The sequence below is a fragment of the Rana temporaria genome, chromosome 1, assembly GCF_905171775.1.
Source record: "Rana temporaria chromosome 1, aRanTem1.1, whole genome shotgun sequence".
Taxonomy (NCBI): Eukaryota; Metazoa; Chordata; class Amphibia; order Anura; family Ranidae; genus Rana; species Rana temporaria.
The window spans coordinates 491,779,984-491,804,541 of record NC_053489.1 but is presented as its reverse complement, the minus strand read 5'-3'; the positions used below and the strand labels follow the sequence as shown (position 1 = coordinate 491,804,541).

Sequence of the window (24,558 nt, the reverse complement as noted above, 5' to 3'; positions counted from 1 at the left end):
CCCTGTATGTCCTAAACTAAGCAATTTTGTGGGGTGTTCGTACTCTCCCGGCAATTTAGAGTCTCAAGAGATGTAATAGTCATCTGTGTTTATGAATTTTTTTTTTTTTTTTTTACTATATAAAAAAAGACCAAACAGAGGGTGATCAGATCATTAAATACTACCTAAAGAAAGCTCTATTAGTGTAAAAAAAAAAAAGATATAACATTTATTTTGGTACAGTTTTGCACAACAGGGTAATTTCCAGTCAAACTATCAAAATGAAAAATTGCTTAGTTATTAAGGGGTATATACAGGCTAGTGTTCCACTGGTTAAGGTATGCTCTGATTAACTAATACATTTTTTATAAGGTGGAAGTTTTTATTATTATAAGATAGAAAACATATTAGAATTGTAATTTATTGACGTGATTTATGTTTGCTTTTAGCTCAAATGCTTAGCTTTTGAATACCGGCAGAAAACAGCACCTACAAATCCAGTGCCTTTGCTTATCCTCTCAACATTTATCCTTATTACATGCACTGTACATTACGCAAATGTAAAACTATATGTTAACCTAGTGCTGTCTGAGACGGTGATTATGCAGACCATGGCGTCTTAGACACACTGATCAGACTCACGCTGAAAACACAGTAGATACCCAGGAGTGGCATTTTTAGGCACATACTGTATACTGTAGTTATGCATCCAATGGCTCTCTCATTAATGATATGAAGTGATTTGCAACCTCAATTCTAGCCCACCCATCACAGTAAATCATTCCATCAGAAAGTATAGGATTATTAAAAATGTATATTATAGTGGAATTTAGAGAAAACAAGTAAGAAACACATAGAGATGGGCTAAACCCCCCCCCTGTTCGGTTCGCACCAAAACTCCTGAACAGAGAAAAAAATCTGACCTGAATGGCGAATCCTATTAAAATCTATGGGCCCGAACTTGAAAAATCAAACATCCCCATTTTGAAGGTTTATATGCAATTAATTGGCCATAAAAGGGTATAGGGGTCCGGGTATTGCCCTGGGAGACATGTATCAATGCAAATTATTTTATTTTTTTTAAAGATTGTTTTTACAGGAGCAGTGATTTTAATAATGCTTGGAGTGCAACAATAAAAATGTCATTTTTTATTTCATTTTATTGAATTTTAGTGTGAATATATTTATAGTTGCACTTGTCACATGATGATGATGCCATTTTAAAGATTTTATGAGTTTATTCTCACATTTTGTGGTACACTTTTCACAGTATTTGGACACTTTATCAGTCCATTGTTTATACTGTCGCAGCTGATTATTTATAGTTTATTGTTGCTATTTTAACCATTCATTTATTGCCTTTCAAGTGTACCTGTCACGTGAGCACATTTGCACTTTATCACCTATTTATGCACAGCACAGCATTACTTCTACATTTATACTTACCTGGGTCTTGATACTACCTTCAGTGCTTGCTGAAGTACCCCACCTTTTAGACTTGGCCAGTGCGGGAATATCTTTTCATTACTTTATGAAATAAAGATGTCATGGTTTATACTGAAGCAAGATCTTACTTTGTTGTTGATGATTATTATTTATTGATGACTGGATCCCCAATTATAAGATTTCTCCTCACACCCCCCTGCTCACATTCTATCTCAGTGACAGAACAGAACATCATTTTTTTCCAATTGGGTCATAAATAGAAAACAATACAGTGGCACCATTGCTTCCTCACTCTACTTAAAGCGGAGTTCCACCTAAAAATGGAACTTCCGCTTAACCCACTCCTCGCCCCCTTACATGCCACATTTGGCATGTAATTTTTTTTGGGGGGGGGGGGGTGGGGGCTTCAGGAGAAGGGGACTTCCTGTCCCACTTCCTCCTTCCGCCGAGGGGCTGGTAAGGCGATTAGCTTAATCGCCTTATTGCAGCCCCTCCCTGTAGGTGAGCGCCTGTCCAATCGGACTGCGCTGCGCCGCTCGCGCATGCACAGTGCCGCTCGCGCATGCGCAGTGGGTGCCCGGCTGTGAAGCCGAAAGCTGTCACTGCCGGGTGCCCACACTAGGAATGAAGACGCCGGCCGGCGAGGGGGGGCGAGGAGAACCCCGGCCGGCGCATCGCTGGAGCCGTAGAGCAGGTAAGTGTCTGTTTATTAAAAGCCAGCAGCTACACTTTTTGTAGCTGCTGACTTTTAATAAACTTAAAAAAAGGCTGGAACACCCCTTTAAAAAATGGATAAATACTAGGCCATGCTTTGTAATTCATGTTTGCATATTTCCTTAAGTCATGGTACTTACTGAGAGAACCCTATATACCACTATAAAGCTGGCTATACACATTAGAATATCTCTTGTTCAGCCCAGTAGGCTAAATATGAGAAATCATATGATTCCTCAAACCTTGCTAAACAGCATGTATTGACAAATCTAAAGTGATGGCTATTATTTTGTGACAGCCAGCACCCGCGGCTCTAAGAATACCCGATTAATGGCTGTATCTAAATGGATGTAGGTTCTGTTTAGTTGAGTATATTCTGCCTGGCTCTGTTGATAAGTTGATTAAAAAACTAACATTTGTCAATCCAGGTCGTGTTGACAGGGCAATAGTAGAAATCTGCCAAAATTAGATCCATGTATGGCTAGCTTAAAGTGATTGTAAAGTCTTGTTTTTTTTCTATAAACAAAAAAAAAACATGTTATACTTACCTTCCCGGTTGCAGTGGATTTTCACAGAGCAGCCCAGATCTTCCTCTTCTAGGGTCCCTCTTCGGTGCTTCTGGCCCCTCCCTCCAGCTTGCTATGGGGGCACCCGAGCCGAGTCACAGCTCCCTATGTCCATTCAGACACGGAGCTGTGGCCCAGCCCGCCCCCTCTCTCCTAAATGGCTGACTGACTTTGATTGACAGCAGCAGGAGCCAATGATACTGCTGCTGTGTCTCAGCCAATCAAGAGGGAGAGCCTTGGGCGACCAAGATACTCGTGGACACTGCTGGAGAGAAATGGGTAACCGAATCAGCTGATATTAGGCTATTGCCCACCAGAAACTGACAGGGCAAAGTCATGCCAGACTTTGGAAGGATCCTGGCAATATTGTTAGGATCCACCCCACTACCTGATTGACAGATAGTGCCGCCTTTCAGTGCATGGCTGAGAGCCAGCTGTGGCTGCCACCACCCCAGCCTAGCGCTTCATTGAACGCTGGAGGAACAGGGCAGAGAGGAGACGTACAGTCACCACTCTCTGCTTGGAGCAGGCCGAGAGCTGAGTGATCACTGGTCATGTGATTGCTTAGTTTGTGGTCTTCGAGCTAGTGTGGGACAGTGCAGGATCACACAGCTGTTGCAGCATGGAGGTGAGTATGGATGTTTGTTTTTGTTTTGTTTTTGTATGAGTACTACAAGGATGAAAGAGACCACCTTACCAAGGTAATAAGGCTGTGGCATGACTGCACTTTAAACAGCTGACCTACATCCATAAATATGGTACCTAGAGAATTACAACTTATACAACTTGTGTAGTTATTTTATTTGTGCAGTCAGGCATGTGATCTTATGCTTTAAGTGTGGAAGGCAATAACCATAACTTAGAGCAGTCTTCCTCAACTTTAAAGGAACCGTTAAAATAATTTTCATGTCTTGCTTAACCCCTGCTTAATTATTATTGTAGCACCCTTTGACCCCCCAGAGACAGGGTGGTAACCCTTGGAGACAAGGTGGGCTGACATTTCACCTCAAGGTGCAGATTACTTAGGCAATAGTGGGATGTGAACAGATAGGCGCTAGTCACTTTAAGATGCAAAACAAGTATTTATTAACCCTCCTATTAAAAACATCAGGGAGAGAGGGGTATTGAGTTCAGAACACCAATTACTGGCCTGCAGACTTAATAGCACAAAAAAGAGACACCGGTACAGAAAGGAGCCTTTAAGGTGATTCCAGCAATCTGTACCTTCTTACTAGAAACTGTCTCCATTAGCAACAAAATCTGTCCAAGTGGCAACAACTGTGGTCTCGGATTCCATCATGATGCTTTCCCAGGCTCTTCACAAGTTGCTCACCCAGGATCTCATGTGGTAGAGTGACCACTGGTACTTCATCTTAGACAACATCTATGTGATAGACTCACCCTGGACAGGGCCTTTTGTAGAGAACTGGGAAACCTTTGTTTTAGCTCCCAATGTCCCCCTTATGTCTAAGTTACCCTGTGTCTATTAGGGTACTACTTGATGGACACTTAGAATGTGGTTTGGATTACATGGGACAGTAATATTTATCAACAATACTGTATATCTTAAGAAATAAATAAAGACTATTCCTGGTTTGTTTGATTTTGAACTATACATGTTCATTGAAAGAGCTGGTCACATTGATCTCTGTTCCATGTTCAATATAGGAGCCAGATCAATCTGACCCTCTCCTCTCCTCAGCCAGGCTCCCAGAACACATAGTCTCAAGCACCAGGACTAGGGATGAGCCGAACCCCCCTGGTTCGGTTTGCAGCAAATCATGCGAACAGGCAAATAATTTGTGCGAACACCGTTAAAATCTATGGGACACAAATGTGAAAAATCAAAAGTGCTAATTTTAAAGGCTTATATGCAAGTTATTGCCATAAAAAGTGTATGGGGACCTGGGTCCTGCCCCAGGGGACATGTATCAATGCAAAAAAAGTTTTAAAAATCCAAGCAGTGATTTTAATAATGCTTAAAGTGAAACTATAAAAATGAAATATTCCTTGAAATATATTGCCTGGGGGTCTCCTTAGTATGTCTGTAAAGTAGCGCATCTTTCCCATGTTTATAACAGTACCACAGCAAAATTACATTTCTAAAGGAAAAATGTTAATTTTAAAACTGCTTGCGGCTGTAATGTATTGTCGGATCCCGGCAATATAGATAAAAATTGTTGAAAAAAATGGCGCCAAAATTTAAAAAGAAAATGTGCATGGGGGTACAGAGTGGGAACTGGTGTGGGGGGGACAGATGTGTGTGTGTGGGGGGGCAGAGTGGGAACTGGTGTGGGGGGGACAGATGTGTGTGTGTGTGGGGGGGGGGGACAGAGTGGGAACTGGTGTGGGGGGGACAGATGTGTGTGTGGGTGGGGACAGAGTGGGAACTGGTGTGGGGGGGGACAGATGTGTGTGTGTGTGTGGGGGGGGACAGAGTGGGAACTGGTGTGGGGGGGGACAGATGTGTGTGGGGTACAGAGTGGGAACTGGTGTGGGGGGGCAGATGTGTGTGTGTGGGGGGGACAGAGTGGGAACTGGTGTGGGGGGGGGTAGATGTGTGTGTGTGTGGGGGGGGGAACAGAGTGGGAACTGGTGTGGGGGGGCAGATGTGCATGGGGGTACAGAGTGGGGACGGGGGGGGAAGATGCATGTGTGTGGGGGTACAGAGTGGGAACTGGTGTGGGGGGGGGACTGAATGGGAACTGGTGTGTGGGGGGAGACAGGTGTGTGTGTGTGTGTGTGAAAATACAGGAATTGGGGTGATTTGAGGTGTGAAGGTTCAAATGCAGTTTTGTAAAAAAATAAAAATTAATGCAGATCTTTTTGCAGGTCAAAAAATGTGCATTTATTATTGTTTTTACTAGGAGCCTAGCATTGTCAGTGTATCTGTCGCTTGTACAGACAGGCAGTTACACAGTTGGCGTGAGAAAGTGAGCCGGTGCCATCCTCTAGTTGTCTTTTGGCCAGGTCCAGAGGCACAATGTGCAGGCATGTGGACCACGGCCAAAGAAATAGGTGAAGAGGCACCGCAAAAATCTCAGTGAGGGGCGAAGCAGATGGCATGCGGGGGGGGGGGGGGGGGGGAAAATGAGGCTTCGCCTAGGGTGTCAAAAATCCTTGCACCAGCCCTGCACACAAAAGTCAAGACATGCACAACACGGAAGTCAAGACATGCACAACACGCGCAACCTTCTAAATTAAGTAAACCCCCCCCCCCCAATTCCACCTCGACCCCCCCACTCTTAAAAAAAAAAAAAACACAAACACACACACAGCAACCACTGATTGAGCTTAGCGAATTCTAGCATTTTTTTTTTTACATAGGGACTAGTTATTTTTTAACTACTCTTCTCCGATTGTAACTTAGGCACCAGGCGCTGTATTGCAAGAGGCAGGAGAAGTCACAGCCCCCATACCCTAGAAGCTCAGATTTTTGAAGGTACAAATAAGGGACTGTAAAGGGCAGGGCCGTCTTTAATGTTTATTGGACCCTGGGCACACATTTTCTTGGGGGCCCCCCCATGCAATTTTGCTCTATACCTGCTCTGAGACATACAATAAATAATCATCTAGACTTATAGCCAGATTCATGTAGACCTGCCTAATGTTAGGCAGGCGTAGCGTATCTCATATACGCTACGCCGCCGTAAGTTAGAGAGGCAAGTGCTGTATTCACAAAGCACTTGCATCCTAAGTTACGGTGGCGTAGCGTAAATGTGGCGGCGTAAGTGGGCCTAATTCAAATTGTGAAGAGGTGGGCGTGTTTTATGCTAATGAATAGTGACCTAACGTGATTGACGTTTTGAACGAACGGCGCATGCGCTGTCCGTGGACGTATCCCAGTGCGCATGCTCCAAATTACGCCGCAAAGACTCATTGGTTTTGACGTGAACGTAAATTACGCCCAGCCCTATTCACGGACGACTTACGCAAACGACGTAAAAAATTTAAAATTTGACGCAGTTCCGACGTCCATACTTAACATTGGCTGCACCATCTTTTTGGTGGTTTATCTTTACGCCTGAAAACGCCTTACGTAAACATCGTATCTTTAGTGCGACAGCAAGCGTACGTTCGTGAATAGGCGTATCTCGCTGATTTACGCATTCTAGACTTAAATCAGCGTACACGCCCCTAGCGGGCAGCGTAAACAGACAGCTAAGATACGACGGCGCCGGTGGTCGTATCTTAGCTACATTTAAGCGTATCTCTATTTGAGAATACGCTTAAATATACGACGGCGCATGTAAGGAGCATTCTTCATATCATTAGTCTGTATTGTGGTTTGAAAACTGTCACATGACATTAAAAAAAAATATCGGTACTCGGTCCTAAAAAAGTGGTATCGGGACAACCCTAATAATTATCAATCAGCTGCTGCAATTGCAAGGCTCTATTAAGAAAAGTTGCAGGGTCTGCATTCCTTTAGATGTGATTTCCCTTTGGGAGTATCTCACCAAAAACTATTTTGTTGCAGCAGATGCCCAAAATGTGGCTTGTAACTTAGTGCAGACTTCTGGGAAAATCAGTAAGCCAATTAAACAAGCACTAAATTATATTTCTGGGGGGCATTCTGTACACCATCTGTGTGCAGAGCACCTGCAGTTTATCATATTGCATTGCATTTTACAAAAAATTACAGTGCTGCCGATTGCCAAATTTTTACTAACATTAAATTACAATATGATTTGTGTCACAATTGTACATGCTATATTATTCTTTTTTTTATTTGCTATTTTTTCCCATGAAAGTGGAGTTACCCTTTTGAGTTCCACAGAACCCTGGTCGAGAAAAGCAGGCTTGGAATGTGTTAATTTTATTTATTGAACCACTTGCCAATTGCCTACCAAAGATATACTGTGAAAGGTCAGCTCTATTACACGAAACAACTTACCTGTATGTCATTTCGTGCAATAGACACTGGGGGGAGCGCACGCCAACTGGACAGAGGGGGAGCCAATCAGCAGGTGCGGCAGACCCGATGCACGCAGGCCAACCGTGAGTGCGTCCCAGAGAGGCAGAAAATCAATCTGCCTATGTAAACAAGGCAGATTGCCATTCTGACAGGGAAGAAGATAGAGATCTTGGGCCAAATTCTCAAAAGAGATACGCAGGCAGAACTGCTGTTCAGCCTGCGTATCTCTGTGCCTAACTTTGGAAACGATCCTCAAAAGGATTTTTCCAAAGTTAGGCAGAAGATCTGACATCTGTAAGACACTTACACTGTCAGATCTTAGGATGCAGTACCTCATCCGCCGCTGGGGGCATTTCTCATTGAAATGCCGCTTTGCGTATGCAAATGAGGACTTAAGCAGATCCACAAAGCTTTTAAGCATTGTGGTTTCTGCGTAAGTTCCGATTTGCTTGCGCAAAATTAGGGCTGGTTTTACAATGTGGAAAGTTAGTCCACCATGTAAAACCAGACCTTTTTTTCGATCGCCACGTTTTTTTTTTAAATTTGAATTTTTTTTCCCGGCGCGTATTTTTTTTTTCACCCGTCGCAACTTTATTGTCCCGTCGCAATCCACAAAGCCCGGCGTAAATTACGTTCGCGCGCTGCACGTCGGGAAAATTACGTCACACGCATGCGCAGTACGGCCGGCGCGGGAGCGCGCCTCATTTAAATTGTAATCGCCCCCTCGAGAAGACGACCGCCTTGCGACGGAGGCACTTAAGTTACACGGCGTGTAATTTCTAGGTAAGTGCTTTGAAGATCGGGCACTTAGGTAGAAATTTAACGCCTGTGTAACTTAACTGCTGAAAGTTAAGTTAGGCGGCGTTTTTGAGAATTTGGCCCCTTGTGTTCCTTCTAAGCAGGAACACTGATCTGTCTTCATCCAGTCCGACCATCCTCCACACAGTTAGCAAGCACCAACTAGGGACACACTTAACCCTTTGATCGCCCCTGATGTTAACCCCTTCCCTGCCAGTGTCATTAGTACAGTAACAGTGCATATTTTTAGCACTGTTTTTTTTTCCCAAAATGTTTTCAAAAGTGTCAGTTCGGTGTCCCATATGTGCCACTTAATGTCACAGTCAAGCTAAAAATCGCTGATCGCCGCCATTACTAGTAAAAAAATATATAAAAAATTAAAATACCATAAAAATATCCCTTAGTTTGTAGACGCGATAACTTTTGCGCAAATCAATCAATATATGCTTATTGGGATTTGTTTCACCAAAAATATGTAGCAGGATACATATTGGCCTAAATTAATGAAGAAACTAGATTTTTTTTTAGTTGGATATGTTTTATACCAGAAAGTAACAAATATTGGGCCAGATTCATGTACAATTCCGGTGGCGTAACGTATCCCATTTACGTTACACCGCCGCAAGTTTTCAGCGCAAGTGCTTGATTCACAAAGCACTTGCCTGTAAACTTGCGGCGGCGTAGCGTAAATCCCTCCGGCGCAAGTCCGCCTAATTCAAATGGGGCGTGTATCATTTAAATTAGGCACGTTCCCGCGCACACTGGTCACGCTGACGCACGCTACTTCCGGATCCTGGTGGTAGAGCTGGTACGCACGCCACCTACAGAGATATACGGGGACCCGCTCTCTGCAACATTTGATGCATTGGATTACACGCGCAGTAGCCTCAGTGCCGGGTCTTTGGCACTTTATCAAGTAAGAGGCCATTTGGCTGTCCTGTCATTTTTTATATTGCTTTTAATAAAGGATAATATACTATTGCTACCTTTCTTTTGCATTTTTCGATGGGATGTGAGATCTGTCACCTGTCTTATTGCTGATTGAGATGTCCTCACCTGCTCATTCCATGGTTCCATGGTTACAGTTGTGTAACAAAGCTGATTTGACCTCTTTTTAACTAAAGGGTCCACTCAAGTTGGTAAGGAGCCAATCTATTTATTCACGTCGGGTGAACGTTATTTCTTTGGTGGAGGCTTCATGTGTTTTTCTCCAGACACAGATCTCACTTTATGAAAAATTTCATCTAAAGGACTTTTGTGAACACTCTTTGTTTACACAATTCTTCATTTTTTATTTATCACTTATAATTTTTATTTTTCATAAGCACATACTTGGATGGTTTCATATATGGACTATTATTCATTTATTATTATGTTTATTCATGTTTATATATGTTCACGATTTAATTAGACATAGCGCCCCCTCCCTCACATTTTTCCATATTGCTTCAGTCACCTGAATTTGGGGAGCAGCTGTATATTTTTATATTTGTAATTTTTTGATTTACTCTGGTCCTACCCCTTAGTAGGTCCAGCCGTGGCGCACAGATTTTCCATACCACGTTCCCGCGCCGAACGTACTGCGCATGCTCCGTTTTGTAATTTCCCGCTGTGCTTTGCGCGAAATGACGTCGCACCGACGTAATTTTTTGAACGGCGACGTGCGTTACGTCCTTTCCTATTCCCGGACGACTTACGCAAAAAAAAATTTTTTAATTCGACGTGGGAACGACGGCCATACTTTAACATGGCTGGTCTAAATATAAGCCATGAAATAGCAGCCGTAACTTTACGACGGGAAAAGCCGACTAGCGACGACGTAAGAGAATGCGACGAGCGCGCGTAGCTTCGTAGATCGCCGTAAACAGCTAATTAGCATACCCGACGCGGAAAACGATGCAAACTCCACCCAGCGGGCGCCGAAGTATTACACCTACGACCGAAGGCGTACGAAGCTGCACGCCCGTCGGATCGAAGCCTAAAGCCGTCGTATCTTGATTTGAGAATTCAAACTAAAGATACGACGCGGCAAATTTGAAAATACGCCGGAGTATCAGTAGATATGCCGGCGTATTTTGACTGTGAATCTGGCCCATTGTTTTTATTTTACAAAATTGTCGCAATCTTTTTGTTTATAGCCCAAAAAATAAACATTGCAGAGGTGATCAAATACCACCAAAAGAAAGCTCTATTTGTGGGGAAAAAAAAGGACACACGTTTTATCTGGGTACAGTGTTGCACAACCGTGCAAATATCAGTTAAAATAATGCAGTGTCGTATCACAAGAGAGGGCCTAGTCATTAAAGGGGTAAAGTGGTTAAATGCACTTTACAGAAGGTGGAAATGATCAATAGGCAACATCTCCATCATTCATTGCCTTTAGTTTTTATACATGACACTAGTGGACCTTTAGGATAATGTGTTTTTGTTTGTTTTTTTATTTATCTTTATTAGTTTTCCATTTACACATATCATAATTGCTTAGTACATAACATATCAAAAATATTATTAATATAGATACAGTATAACATATAAAATATTAAATGTCCCACAATCCCCCTCCCCGACCACTCCCTTCTAATATAGGAAAATCTGTTTTACACCAATACTTATGAAAGTTGTATTTGCATAGGCACAGGCTTCAAAACTCCATGTGAAATGTCAATTGCTTGCCCAGTTACCAAGCACTGCGCGGTAGCAAGCCGGAACTCCGGTGCTATTTTGGGGGAGCAATGACTAATTAAAGGGATGCTGAAACATCGCATAACGCATTCTGTTCATCATAGTCTAAATCTTTTATCTCCAACATACATTCACTTTAAATAAAATCCTGTTTATTAGCTATGGCATCCATTAATATGTTATGCAAGTTTACAGCTTTATTCTGTAAATCAGCCAAAAAAAACACACAGCAGAAATAATGTGCTGTATGTTCTCTATTTGTACACAGAGGAGACATAATAATATGTGTAAAAATAGTGTACAGAGGAAGCCAGTTAATAGTAGCACACGGCTTTTCTAAAATTAAAAAAGAAATCCCCAAACATGGTAGGCGGTGGCAACCAAAATCTATCAGTAAACCACAAAGACTTCCTCAGGAAACACTCTGTACTTGTTTGAAACAATAATCCCTATACACTTCCTTCATTATGTATAATCTGCAGCTTTGCCAAACAGGGCTATTTTCTCTTGTGTTTCTCTACGAATTTAACATGGCAACTAAAGATAGCAAAGGGTACAACAGATAAACCTCACATATAAAGCAACACAGTCGCAAGACAAAAAGAAAAGGAAACCTTTTACACAAATGGATAAGAAACCAAAACAGTTTAATTTTGCTGCACCAACTTTATTCTTTTATGCCAACTTTATTCTTTATTTAGCTTGGAAAATGCTAGCAGATATTTAAAGTGAACCTTTCAGAGTGGAGATATAGGTGTTGCAAAAGCTGACTTATTTTGAAGGTGCATGCTTCACCACTGTCATACTTCTCCTTCTTTGATTTATTTAATGAGCAGTTTCAGAAACCTGAAATATACCTACTTTCAAAAAGTTACTAGTGAGGAAAATATCAAGATGGTAGCATTGAAACATGCAGGTATAATTTTTCCCTCAACCTAGTTTCTCCAAAAAATACACATGTACTCAACATAACAATTTAAAGTTCAGGCTACTTATCTTTTCTTATATATTCTAATCCATTTTTCATTCTTATTTAGTGAAAGGAAAAAAGATGGTTAACAGTTTGGTGCTACATTCAGAAAATAAATGGCATGTACACTGCTAGCTCTTACAATGCAAATCAGTGGCGGCCGGTGGAAAACTGTTTTGGGGGGCAGCAAATAGTATGCCACACCCCCCCCAGGTCAGTCGGTCGATAGCACTTACCCCATCAGTGGCAGTTTTCCCCTGCTCAGTGGCGGCTTCACATTCTCCTGCGGCTTCTTGTTCTCTGGGCCATCAGTTTTTCTCCCTCCTTATCGGCGGCCAATTGTGAGTTTTCTTTTCGGACCATCGGAAAACAGGTCTCATACGCACTTCTGATTGGCCAGATTGAGGATCAGTGTTTCAACAGCGAGTATTCATTCACTTTTGTAACACACCTGGGTGGGATCGGAGCGCATCCTCTGCGTCCCAAGCCCACCCCATTTTGAAGAATATTAGAGCCCTGGCTCTAATCAGGTGCTTAAAAAAAATCCCTGCAGCTGTAATTCATGCACCCAGTGCCCTGAAAGGGGCCGGATGCGTGAATAGGGGGTGGCCGTGGTGGCTGTGGATAGATACATGCTATACATGAATCTATTCATTACCATATAGAAGGGTGGAGTGGAGAGAGGGGGCGGAGCCTGGGCGCCCCTAATTGGACGGGCTGCCACTGATGTAGATGAATGATAAAATCTACAAATTGCATCAACCATTAACAAATTCAACTTCTCTTAAGCCTAGGTGTACTATACAACTTGTCCTATACCCAGCACAAGCTTTTACTATATGTTAAATATAATGGCCCGGATTCAGAAAGACTTACGCCGACTTATCTACTGATACGCCGCGTAAGTGCACTGATGCGCCATCGTATCTATGCGCCTGATGCTTGAAATAAGATACGCCAAAATTTTGGCTCCATCGGACCGACGTAAGTCTCCTACGCAGTCGTATCTTGTGCGCATATTTACGCTGGCCGCAAGGGGCGCTACCATTGATTTGCACGTAAAATATGTAAATGAGCGAGATACGCCGATTCACGAACGTACTTACGCCCGTCGCAGTAATCTACGCCGTTTACGTAAGGTTTCACCACCATATAGGAGGCGCAGCCCATGCAAAGGTATGGACGTCGGAACAGCCATCTTATTTTACGGCGTTTACGTAAGTCCTACGTGAATGGGGCTGGGCGTAGGTTACGTTCACATCGTAGACATTGAGCCGTTGTTTCTTAGGGAGTATATGCAACGTGATTCTGAGCATGCGCACACATGCGCCATTCGTATGGACCTTCATTTACATGGGGTCACGCTTCATTTTAATAGATCACGCCCACTACCTTCCTACTTTGAATTAGGCGGGCTTACGGCCAATTTACGTAATGCCGGCGCAAATTTGAGAGCGAGTGCTTTGTGAATACTGTTCTTGCCTCACTGATTTACGACTGGGTAGCGCATATGAGATGCGATACGCCGGTCTAAAGAGACGCCGGTCTAAAGATGCGCCGCTCTACGTTAATCCGGGGCAATGTGTTTTTTTTTGGAGAGTGGGGAAGATTTCGAAGCTTTAGGAAGTTTTATTCCTGTTTACCTATTAGGGGCATTTACTTTTACTTCCTGTCCAAGTAACAAATGTTTTTAATTCAAAAATAAGGAAAAATCTCCCTGACAGGCAATCAACAGCAATAAAAAACATTTTATATTAAAGTGAAGTAATACTATAACCTTCATCATTTCCACCACTGTGTGGATACTTCCTGAAAGTGAGGAGACACCCTTCAGTAAAAACACAATAAGGCTATTTATTTATTTATTTATTTACTTAACCTATCCAAAAGTAAAAAAAAAAAAAAAATTGTGTGGAGTTCCCATTTCACTTTTATTTTAAAGAAGTTAGAAACTCCTGCAGATTTTGGTTGAAGTTAGAAATGGAGTTGTAGTGCTCACACACTTAAAAAATTCTAGCACCAGTCAATGAAAATATAAAAGTGGCCACTGGATTTATTCTATTGCAGTGTTGTTATAAGGGATAACTGTGATTTCTGCCTTGTCTGGAAAAATCTATGCAAACGTAGACCTAGATTATAATTTTTTATGCCGCTTCCCCCACTACTACAGTCAAATGGCTAGCCTAAGCATCACACTAACAAGATCAGACATTAGAGCCACACAAGACACAAATAGCCTGAGAGGCTTAACAAGACTGTTTGTTCACTCTGTATCATTACACACAGAACCAACAACCGGGACAGCAGACCAATCTGTAACCCTAGCTGTTTGATTCTAGGTGTATAGCAGCTTCTCTGGTCTACTCTACAGAACAGGAAACTCCTCTCCCATGTATTCTTCTTACTTTACATTCACTTGATTAAGAGGAAAATTATTGTATAACAGAACTGCATACTACCGCTGATAGAATTGTGCAAAGGCCAACAAATTTTTGCATATACGCCAAAGCAAATGCACGAAGAATGCACGCATTTGCGGTAGCATGTCCAGAGTCTCCATTGATACCCGATTGACAATTTAAAGTATGCTCTGACTCCTGATTAGCGCTAACTGGTGCTTTGCTTGAATCCAGCTTGATATCCATTGCTGACCTGGCTTACTACTGACCTGACCTTGGATTCTGTTTATGCTCTTGATTATCGGTTCCTGACTTTGGCTTACTCTTGACCTTGCTCCTGTTTGATGCCCTGGTACCCCACTGCCTGCTCGCTGCTGACTCCGGCTATCCTACTGGCCATGCTTGTGTCTCCTGTTTGGCTCCACATTACCTCCAAGTGCCTGTGCTGGCTGCCCCTAATCCCAGCTTTAGTGGACACAGTGTATCCATGTCTCCAGACTATGGAAACCCAGGCAAGCCACATATCCTGAACCTGAAAGCCTGGTGGAGTGCCCCTTTAACGGCTGATCTACCCAGCATCATCCCAGTTCCTGACCCGATGTTCTGCCTGAATCACAGTCTATAACTCCTGCCACAAGCTTTGCAATCAACACCTACAGACACCTACAGACACGCATGTTCCTCCAGTCCCTTGGCAACATCTGTTCCATTCTCAGTGGGGGACCAGATTCCCCTGCTTATCATTCTGAGTGAGACGTGTCCCCATCTAAGTATGTTCATAGTAGGGAGTTCTAGACTTCTAGTCAATCTGCAGTTTTGGTAAAAAAATACAAGACAGGTATCTGTTAATTTTCATACATTGCTTTATTAAATAGTCTCTTCAAAAAGATCCAATATGGTTAAGCAGTGTATACGCTATACCACTGCCAATAAATCCCACAAACTGTATTCTCCACATACAGTACGTATAAATGAGTATGTATACATGGGCGTAGGACATAGAGAAAGGGGGGGGGAATTGCCCCCCCCCTGGAATCGAGAATCGAGAAGGTGTTGAAGAGTGAAGACACCCCTCCGTGACTGAAGCAGTGACAGCTCTGCGATGACAGGCAGGTTAGAACAGGGAGAGAGAGGCGAGCTGATGGCCGTGGCATTGCAGAGGGGGCAGGGGGTCGTCTGGTGCGGGGTGACACCACTGCACCTGACCAACCACCCCCTTCTCTCGCGGCCATGGGCTGTCTGAGCAGTCACGGGCCGAATATCACACAGGCACAGCGAGCAGAGTGAAGCCGCCTCCCCCTCCAGTGTTTATGTGTACACAGGGGGAGGGAACCTGCTGTGCCTGTGCAGCGCTGATCTGAGGTACTGAATGGGATGGGGGAGGGGGGTCCGTCTGTGCTGAAGAGGGGGTTTGTGCTAAATGGGGGTCCATCTGTGCTGAAGGGGGGTCCATCTGTGCTGAATGGGGGGGGGGTCTGTGCTGAATGGGGGGGTCTGTCCTGAATGGGGGGTCCGTCTGTGCTGAAGGGGGGGTTCATCTATGCTGAAGGGGGGGTCTAGGCTGAAGGGGGTCCATCCGAGCTGAAGGGGGTCCATCTGTGCTCAAGGGGGGGTCTATGCTGAATGGAGGGGTCTGTGCTGAAGGGGGGGTCCATCTGAGCTGGGGGGTCTGTACATTCTCTAGGTTATATTTATATGGGCATGGAGTGAAGCTGAATTATCTCACGAGCTACTTCACACTGCCAGCTGGCCGAGTTATCGGTAAAGCGGCGCTTTACCATCGTTTTGGCTGCACTATTGCTTTTAACCCCTGCTAGCGGTCCAAAAAGGGTTAAATGCGACTGTGTATCGCCACTGCCGAAGCGCCCCCCCCCTGAAAAAAATAAATCTGCGGACGCCCATGTATGTATACATTTTAAATTAGTGTTGAAACTAGATCTTTAACATTACAGCAACCCTCAAACATCCGCTAAACACAAAATTATGGTATTCAATTTCTAAATTAGAAAACCACAAATTTTATGAAGGAATAATAGTGTCAGATGAGCAGTCAGAGTTCTGCTCTTCCAGTGTGTAATTCCTGTAATTTGGTCATAAAAGTGATATTCCTAAGCACAACCCAGCATTATGGGATTGTGTGCATTCTATGGCATTATTACACTATATTTAAAGTTTTCCATTTTCAACACAAATAGCGTAAACCACCAAAGTTGTAGCATTCTGCCACAAATTAGGTCTTTTGTGAATTAAAAAAAAAAAACCTGGGAACAGATTTCTGCATATTCTTTAAGTTTCCTGAAAAAAACTAAAAGTTTCCATGGTGCATCTGAAAACAATCCTTGGTATTTTTTGATTGGTAGACTGAAAAGCTTAAGACAGTCAACTGCAAAAACTATAAAACATTCTCTATAAAATGTTCATGGAAGCAGCTGTGCTAACCTGTCAGATGTTGCACTATTAGTACTGACCTCAAAAATAATTGACATTTAGTTCACGGAAAGCTTACATTTTGAACGTAATCAGGCACATTCAATCTTCAGTGTGGTTGTTCTGCAGGTTGCCTTAGAAAAATTGATCATTGACTTGTAAAGCAGGAGGGCTGATAAGGTTCTTGTGGTATTTTCTCCTTCACATTCTCCTAGGGCCTGAGTCCAGAACAAGGAAGTATGCTTAAAGCAGAGGTTCACCAAAAAAAACAAGTATATAACATTACATTCAGTATACCTCAAACATGTACAGTATGCCGTTTTTTTTTTGGGAGGGTGTACATATGGTATTATCGGTATTTTCCTCCCGGCTTCCGGGTACTCGCTCCCGCAGGAGTGGGCGTTCCTGTGCAGTGCCGCAATGTCATCTGGGACTTCGCCCATATGATTGACGTGCCTGAGAAAAACAACCCACCCCGCGCAGATAAGGCGCGTCGAGACTTTCCGAAAGTAGCCGAACCACGAGTCAACTCTATACGGCGCCTGTGCAGTCAGCTCTACACGGCTCCTAGTCGGTGCGCAGGCGCCGTATAGAGCCGACTTGCGGTTCGGCTACTTTCGGAAAGTCGTGACGCCCTTTATCCGCCGTGAATGAAATCTAGCTGATTTACATATTCTAGGCGTAAATCAGCGTACACGCCCCTAGCGGCCAGCGTAAATATGCAGTTAAGTTTCGACGGCGTAGGCGACTTACGCTGGTCGTATCTTATACAAATTCTGGCGTACCTGATTCTTTGAATCAGGCGCCAAGATACGACGCCTCAGACTCAGAGATACGACGGCGTATCTGGAGATACGCCGTCGTATCTCCTACGTGAATCTGGGCCAAAGTTTCACCATTCACTAATTCATCTTTCTAGTCTGAACGCTCTATATTAAAGATTACAATTTTCGCCTTCAGGACATCTTCTGAGCCTTGCCTTTTCTCTGGAATTCTCTCCCATGTAGAATTTGGTACTTGTATGTCCTATTCAGTTTTGGCCAAAACAAATAACATCTTTCAAAACAAAAATCAAAATGTGTTTCACTTAAAGTGGAGCCTGTCAATCAAATAGGAACACCCAGTCCCGAAGATCATACCTGGAAGCGGCGGAGAAGATCGCTCTCTAAAACGGTAAGTACTCCTTTGATTTTAAAAAAACTACCCGATTCCCCTTGACAAAATGAGCATCAATCTAATGTTAAAAAAAAAAATTTAAGTGTAAGTGGTTTTAAAGTGTATTTCACTTTTGCACTTTAATTTGAGAAAAACTACTATAGCCTCGTACACACGCTTGGTTTTCTCGGCAAGAACCAGCAGGAAAACTGCTGGCAGAGCTTTCTTGCAGAGTAAACCGAGTGTGTGTACGAGGCTTTCAGGTTTCTCATCTGGAAATCTGACCAGAATCTCAATGAGAAAAATAGAGATCCTGCTCTCTATTTTCTCGTCGAGATTCTTGTCGGCCTATTTACCAATGAGAAACCTGAGCATCTGTATACTTACCTGTCACCGTGGAAACCCACGCATGCTCGAAATTACTTTCACACATGCGTGGTAGCTTCCACGACATAGGTAGGGTGAAGCAAAATGGCGGCGTCGGCATCGAACATGACGAGCACATGCTTGTAGTATGCGATGACGTCACCACGTTCTTGTGTGTACACTCGGGCGGCAAGAGATTCTTGCCAACAACCTCGTCAGGAAAAACAACGTGTTTTCCTGATGAGATTCTGTCCCGTGTGTGTGAGGCCTATATGTTTCTTATGTGCCATCTACACAGCATACCTAAAAAAAAAAAAACCTTAACATTTTTTTTTTTACCTTGTAGATGGTTTTAAGGAGAAGGTGTCATGGCTGACTGCAAGCATTTGTGAGCAAATTCAGTTTGATCTGTCCCAATAGAAGGGCTTAAGACATATTTAACCCTTTCTTAGGACACGGTTCAACTCTAGTCTACAAATGAAAATGAAGATCTGAAAGCGCAGTACAGACAGGAATAAATGCATAATTATGGAAAATACATCTCAATACCCCCCCCCCCCATCCTTCCAACATAAACAAATACATCTAAATAGGAGTTTTTAGTGATCTAAAATGGTGAGTGCCAATATTTCTTTAACCGCATAAGGACCGCCCACCGCAGTTGTACTGCGGAAGGTTGACTCCCCTGAGCGAATCACTGTCATTATACGTCGGCCCGCGCAGGCGCATTTGATTGGGGGGGGTGAGATGAACCCCAATTTGTTCTGTTTTTCGGCGTCAACCATGGCTAATGACTTATAATAAGTTCTATGTGGTAAGGAGAATGGTGTAGAAGGAATTGGGCTGGGGGGTGGTCCAAGTCATAGGCAGTCACGAGTGAAATGATGCAGTGCACCTAAATTCAAAAGGCTTGCATACGTAGGTACAACCACCAATTTACAGAGTCTATATTATACATTACTGTGTCATCTATTCATATCACAGTTGTTTTGTATTTGTTTTAAATATTAGTCTTTGTTTTATACTACTATATGTTCATGAGTTGTTTCCTTTCAGGGCCTTGTGAAAGCCACTCAGAAAACCAAGGATGACAAGGCACAGACAAGAATAAATATTCCAGCAAGAGACTTGGATTATGCAGATATGAGAGCAGATATTGCAGCTCTTTTGCAGCAGGTGAATTAATTTTCAAACACAAATAAATTAATTCAGTTTTAACTCATGTGCCCTAAGAAACTAATTTAGAGCATTCATACAGCTTGCAAAATAATTTATTTGCTCTCTCTGTACCATTGATTTGAATTAAAAAAATTATAAATGCTAAAACAGTGCCAATATTTTTAACTACAACACATCACCAAATGTAAAGCTTTTTTTTTTAGGTATGCAATTTATGTTAACAAAAAGAATGTAAGATGATGAAACTCTCTAAGGAGTGTCAACAAATTAAAACAGCGCTATCAAATAACTGTGCATATTTGACTATATAAAATACATTACTACAACCCATATGTAATGATATACAGTGATAATAAACAAAATATATCCAGTTTAAGAAATAAACACTAAACTGTGACTGTAATAATAAACACCCGTGATTGACTTAAAAGTGAAGTGAACGCACTGAAAGTGCAAGAGACAGTCTTTAAAAATAATTTAGAACGTGGCCAAACAAAGCAAAGTTCATGTGTATAAGGATCCTGCGATCTTCAAATTTTTTCAAAAACTTCCACCACACCCGACAGTGCTCAGTGACTCCTCCCCCATCAAATGGACACTCACCGGATAGGTATGCCTCACACTCTCGTGTTTTGGCACAAAAAACCTTATCAGATGTAGTTGTTCCCGTCAATAAAGATGTAATCCAAATATGACATCCAATCAGTTCCACATATATGTCAGAGAGAGACAAAAGAAGTGCAAATAGTGTGATACCATCAAAGGTTTAATAGCACACCAAAATAAAACTTCAAACAGTGCACTCACAAACAAAATCTTGTAAAACAGCAGAATATCACATCAAAAAACTCCTTCAAACGTCAAAATGGTGAGAAGCGGTCACGGCGGACCCCCGATCAGCGAGAAAAAGTGAAACCAATTCTCCTACTCACGGTGCCATGGACTTCTGTCAGATGCAGCTGCACATCCACTTAAATAAAAAACTTCAAACGCACTCTGCATCCAAAAACGCAGCACTCACTAGTAAAATTAGACTGTATGGCAATACCCCGACATGTTTCGTTATAAAAACTTATTCATGGGACTACGAAACATGACGAAACATGTCGGGGTATTGCCATACAGTCTAATTTTACTAGTGAGTGCTGCGTTTTTGGATGCAGAGTGCGTTTGAAGTTTTTTATTTAAGTGGATGTGCAGCTGCATCTGACAGAAGTCCATGGCACCGTGAGTAGGAGAATTGGTTTCACTTTTTCTCGCTGATCGGGGGTCCGCCGTGACCGCTTCTCACCATTTTGACGTTTGAAGGAGTTTTTTGATGTGATATTCTGCTGTTTTACAAGATTTTGTTTGTGAGTGCACTGTTTGAAGTTTTATTTTGGTGTGCTATTAAACCTTTGATGGTATCACACTATTTGCACTTCTTTTGTCTCTCTCTGACATATATGTGGAACTGATTGGATGTCATATTTGGATTACATCTTTATTGACGGGAACAACTACATCTGATAAGGTTTTTTGTGCCAAAACACGAGAGTGTGAGGCATACCTATCCGGTGAGTGTCCATTTGATGGGGGAGGAGTCACTGAGCACTGTCGGGTGTGGTGGAAGTTTTTGAAAAAATTTGAAGATCGCAGGATCCTTATACACATGAACTTTGCTTTGTTTGGCCACGTTCTAAATTATTTTTAAAGACTGTCTCTTGCACTTTCAGTGCGTTCACTTCACTTTTAAGTCAATCACGGGTGTTTATTATTACAGTCACAGTTTAGTGTTTATTTCTTAAACTGGATATATTTTGTTTATTATCACTGTATATCATTACATATGGGTTGTAGTAATGTATTTTATATAGTCAAATATGCACAGTTATTTGATAGCGCTGTTTTAATTTGTTGACACTCCTTAGAGAGTTTCATCATCTTACATTCTTTTTGTTCACTTATTATCTTCTAAACAGCAGCTAGGCATCATCCACTCCTCCATAGGCGCAACGGTGGGCGACTTTTTAGGGCGCATTCTATAGATCACCCATTGTTACTATCATGCAATTTATGTTGAATAATGTATGTGAGCATATTGTTTATTGAAATAAATTATCTGTTGTGCAAGCGTGAACTCAGAAATGGCTATCCTGAAGAAAATGGAGAAAAAAGTAATATTTAACAGCAAACAGTAAAATGTTATAAAATAAAGGTGTATATAGTTGTAATTTTGGTTTTGTATGAGAATTCTTAGAAAAATAATATTTAGCTTTCAGAAAGGAAAATTACCTAACCGATGTCATAAAATGACCCTTTGTGCTAAACGGCCCTCACCACCATAATTTTTAAGGAATAATAAAGTCCAGTTTTAGTAGTCACCAACAGATTTCCAGGAAGTATTTTTATTCGATCTAGTTCATATATTCCACATTACCCATGCTGTTTATACTACCGATGCCTCAGCAACATTAACTTTTATTGCCGATCACAACTAAGGTTAGCAATGTAAAACTTGTAGGGTGCCACCAAATCCTGGAAATTCACATCTATTAACTATTTATTAAAATTTATATTAGCACAAGCAATGTGCATATTTCTAGTAAACCCCACTGATTTAATATCAAAAACCTGCCACCTTCACTTTCTTTATGTAACTTCTGCTTTGTAAATTTGCTCTACTGCCTAATGTCTTGGAAAGTGGTTCAGGTACTTGGGTAATATAAGATACAGTGTTGTCTGAGCAGGGCCTGAGCAGTTTTATCTGCTGCTTTTTATGTATCTTGTACTTATGAGCAGTACCTCTACAGTGTACGCTTGAACCTGGATGTTTTACCCAACACTAACTAAACCAAAAAAAAAAAAATACTAAATACAATGGGAACTTTTGACCTGGGAGAAGTACCCAAACAACCAGCCCTTTCATGGCTTAGGCAGATTTTGGTGTACCATGTGAAAAGTGTGCCATGGGACCCCACCAGAGTGGACATGGTGAAAAGTGGGTATTTCTAAAGTACATGGACACAACTCCCAGCTTAAAGTGGAGGTTCATCCTAAAAACTAATTTTTAACATTAGAGCCAGCATACTAAGTACATTTACTTTTGGCAGGTCATTTTTTTTCTCTGTACATACCTTTATATCCTGATTTTGTCCAGGGCTTCCGCGTTCTGATGACTCCGGGACTGGGCGTTCCTATCCCAGCCTCAGGGTTCTGATGACTGCGGGACTGGGTGTTCCTATCCTTCGGTTCGATAATTGACGGCTAAACAGGTCCCCTGTCGCACAACGCACGTCACCAGATTCCCGGAGATAGCCGAGCTGCGAGTCGGCACTATACGGCGCCTGCGCCCGCCGTGTAGAGTTGATTGCGCAGGCGCCGTACAGTGCCGACTCGCAGCTCGGCTATTTCCGGAAATCTGTTGATGCGCGTTGTGCAACAGGGGACCTATTTCACAAGCCGTCAACCATCGAACCGAAGAATAGGAACGTCCAGTCCCGCAGTCATCTGAAACTAAAGAGAAGCTAGCATGCTATGAGATTTTTAACATAACACCAATATTCATAAATCCACTGTACTGCACTACTTCAATGCCTATAAACTCACACTGTAGCACCAAATACAATAAACACAATAATAATATGTCTAAAAAGTATGCACTTGTGCAATAATATGTGAAATTACACTGCAAACACCAAGTCCAAAAAGTGATATTGTGAATCCCACGCAAGATTGTTCTCCTTCATCAAACAGACACAGAGTAAGGCCCCGTACACACGACCGAGGAACTCGACATGCCAAAAACATCGAGTTCCTCGTCGAGTTCAGTGTGGAAGCCACCGAGGAACTCGGCGGGCCGACTTTTGCCATTGAACAACAAGGAAATAGAGAACATGTTCTCTATTTCCTCGCCAAGGTCCTCGTCGGCTTCCTCGGCCGAAAGTGTACACACGGCCGGGTTTCTCGGCAGAATTCAGCTCTGAACCGAGTTTCTGGCTGAATTCTGCCGAGAAACTCGGTCGTATGTACGGGGCCTTAAGGCTTACCAGAGGTATATGAATCTCATGTTATAGAGAAGTTATATCATGCTCAATGTAATTGTGGCCATTAGTCCAACATTCTTCCAACTTCCATCCACTAGGTTGGCACTCCCGAGGGAATATCACTTTAAACCTTAATCTCAAGTTGTCACTTGATGCTTGCATGCATGTCAGGAAAAAAAAAGGAGACCAAGCGCTTCAGTGTAAAACCAGATATGCTATTTTATTAAAACAAATAATATGCACTTACAAATATGCAAAATGGAACATCGCTGTGGGTAAACCAATCCTATCATATAGCCCATGGGCTGAAATATTTACATGTATGACTAAATAAAGAATTGGGAGTGACTTCATTAAACCCAAACATAATTTATAATACACATGCCAGAAAAGCAGAAAGGGTTTTAGGACTTTACATGAGGCTTGTGTATATACATGATAAAATAAAGAGTACCTAGTTATTAAATGGGCTACATGTTGTAGTTCCCGTCGGGAGCAACATGTAACCATGAGATGGTTGGTTAAACTTTATAACATTCAATCAATTAAGAGCGATTGATAAATACAGTACCCAATATGATGTGTGATGTATCATATAAGTAATACATGTTATATGGTTTCAACAAAGAGAAACATAATAAATAATAAAAATAATCAATCTTAATTGACATATTTAATAAAACATGATTGGTACAAACAAAAGCAATTAGTAGATTGATTAGATATGCATATAGGTCCAATAATATATAATCATCATGATAAATATAATCATACAATAAATCTAACAGAATTCATCGTTTTAAAAACAAGTTTGGCTTGGCATCCTTGAATCAAAAGACTCAATGTGTTTCATGGCAATTACAGCCACTCATCAGGTGTAGGATGCATAGACTTTGGCTGAAGGGTAAGATGGAGAGATAAATAAATAAATCAA

The 24,558-nt window shown here is 42.1% G+C and overlaps 1 protein-coding gene across 1 annotated transcript in view; it reads left to right on the top strand.

Annotated features, from left to right (window-relative positions):
* Positions 1-24,558, top strand: part of TNIP3 (TNFAIP3 interacting protein 3) — a 63,077-nt gene that overhangs the window by 36,333 nt on the left and 2,186 nt on the right. Inside the window, exon 7 of the mRNA XM_040330280.1 lies at positions 19,477-19,596. Within this exon, the coding sequence (XP_040186214.1) occupies positions 19,477-19,596 (120 nt within the window). The remainder of the gene's footprint in view (positions 1-19,476; positions 19,597-24,558) is intronic.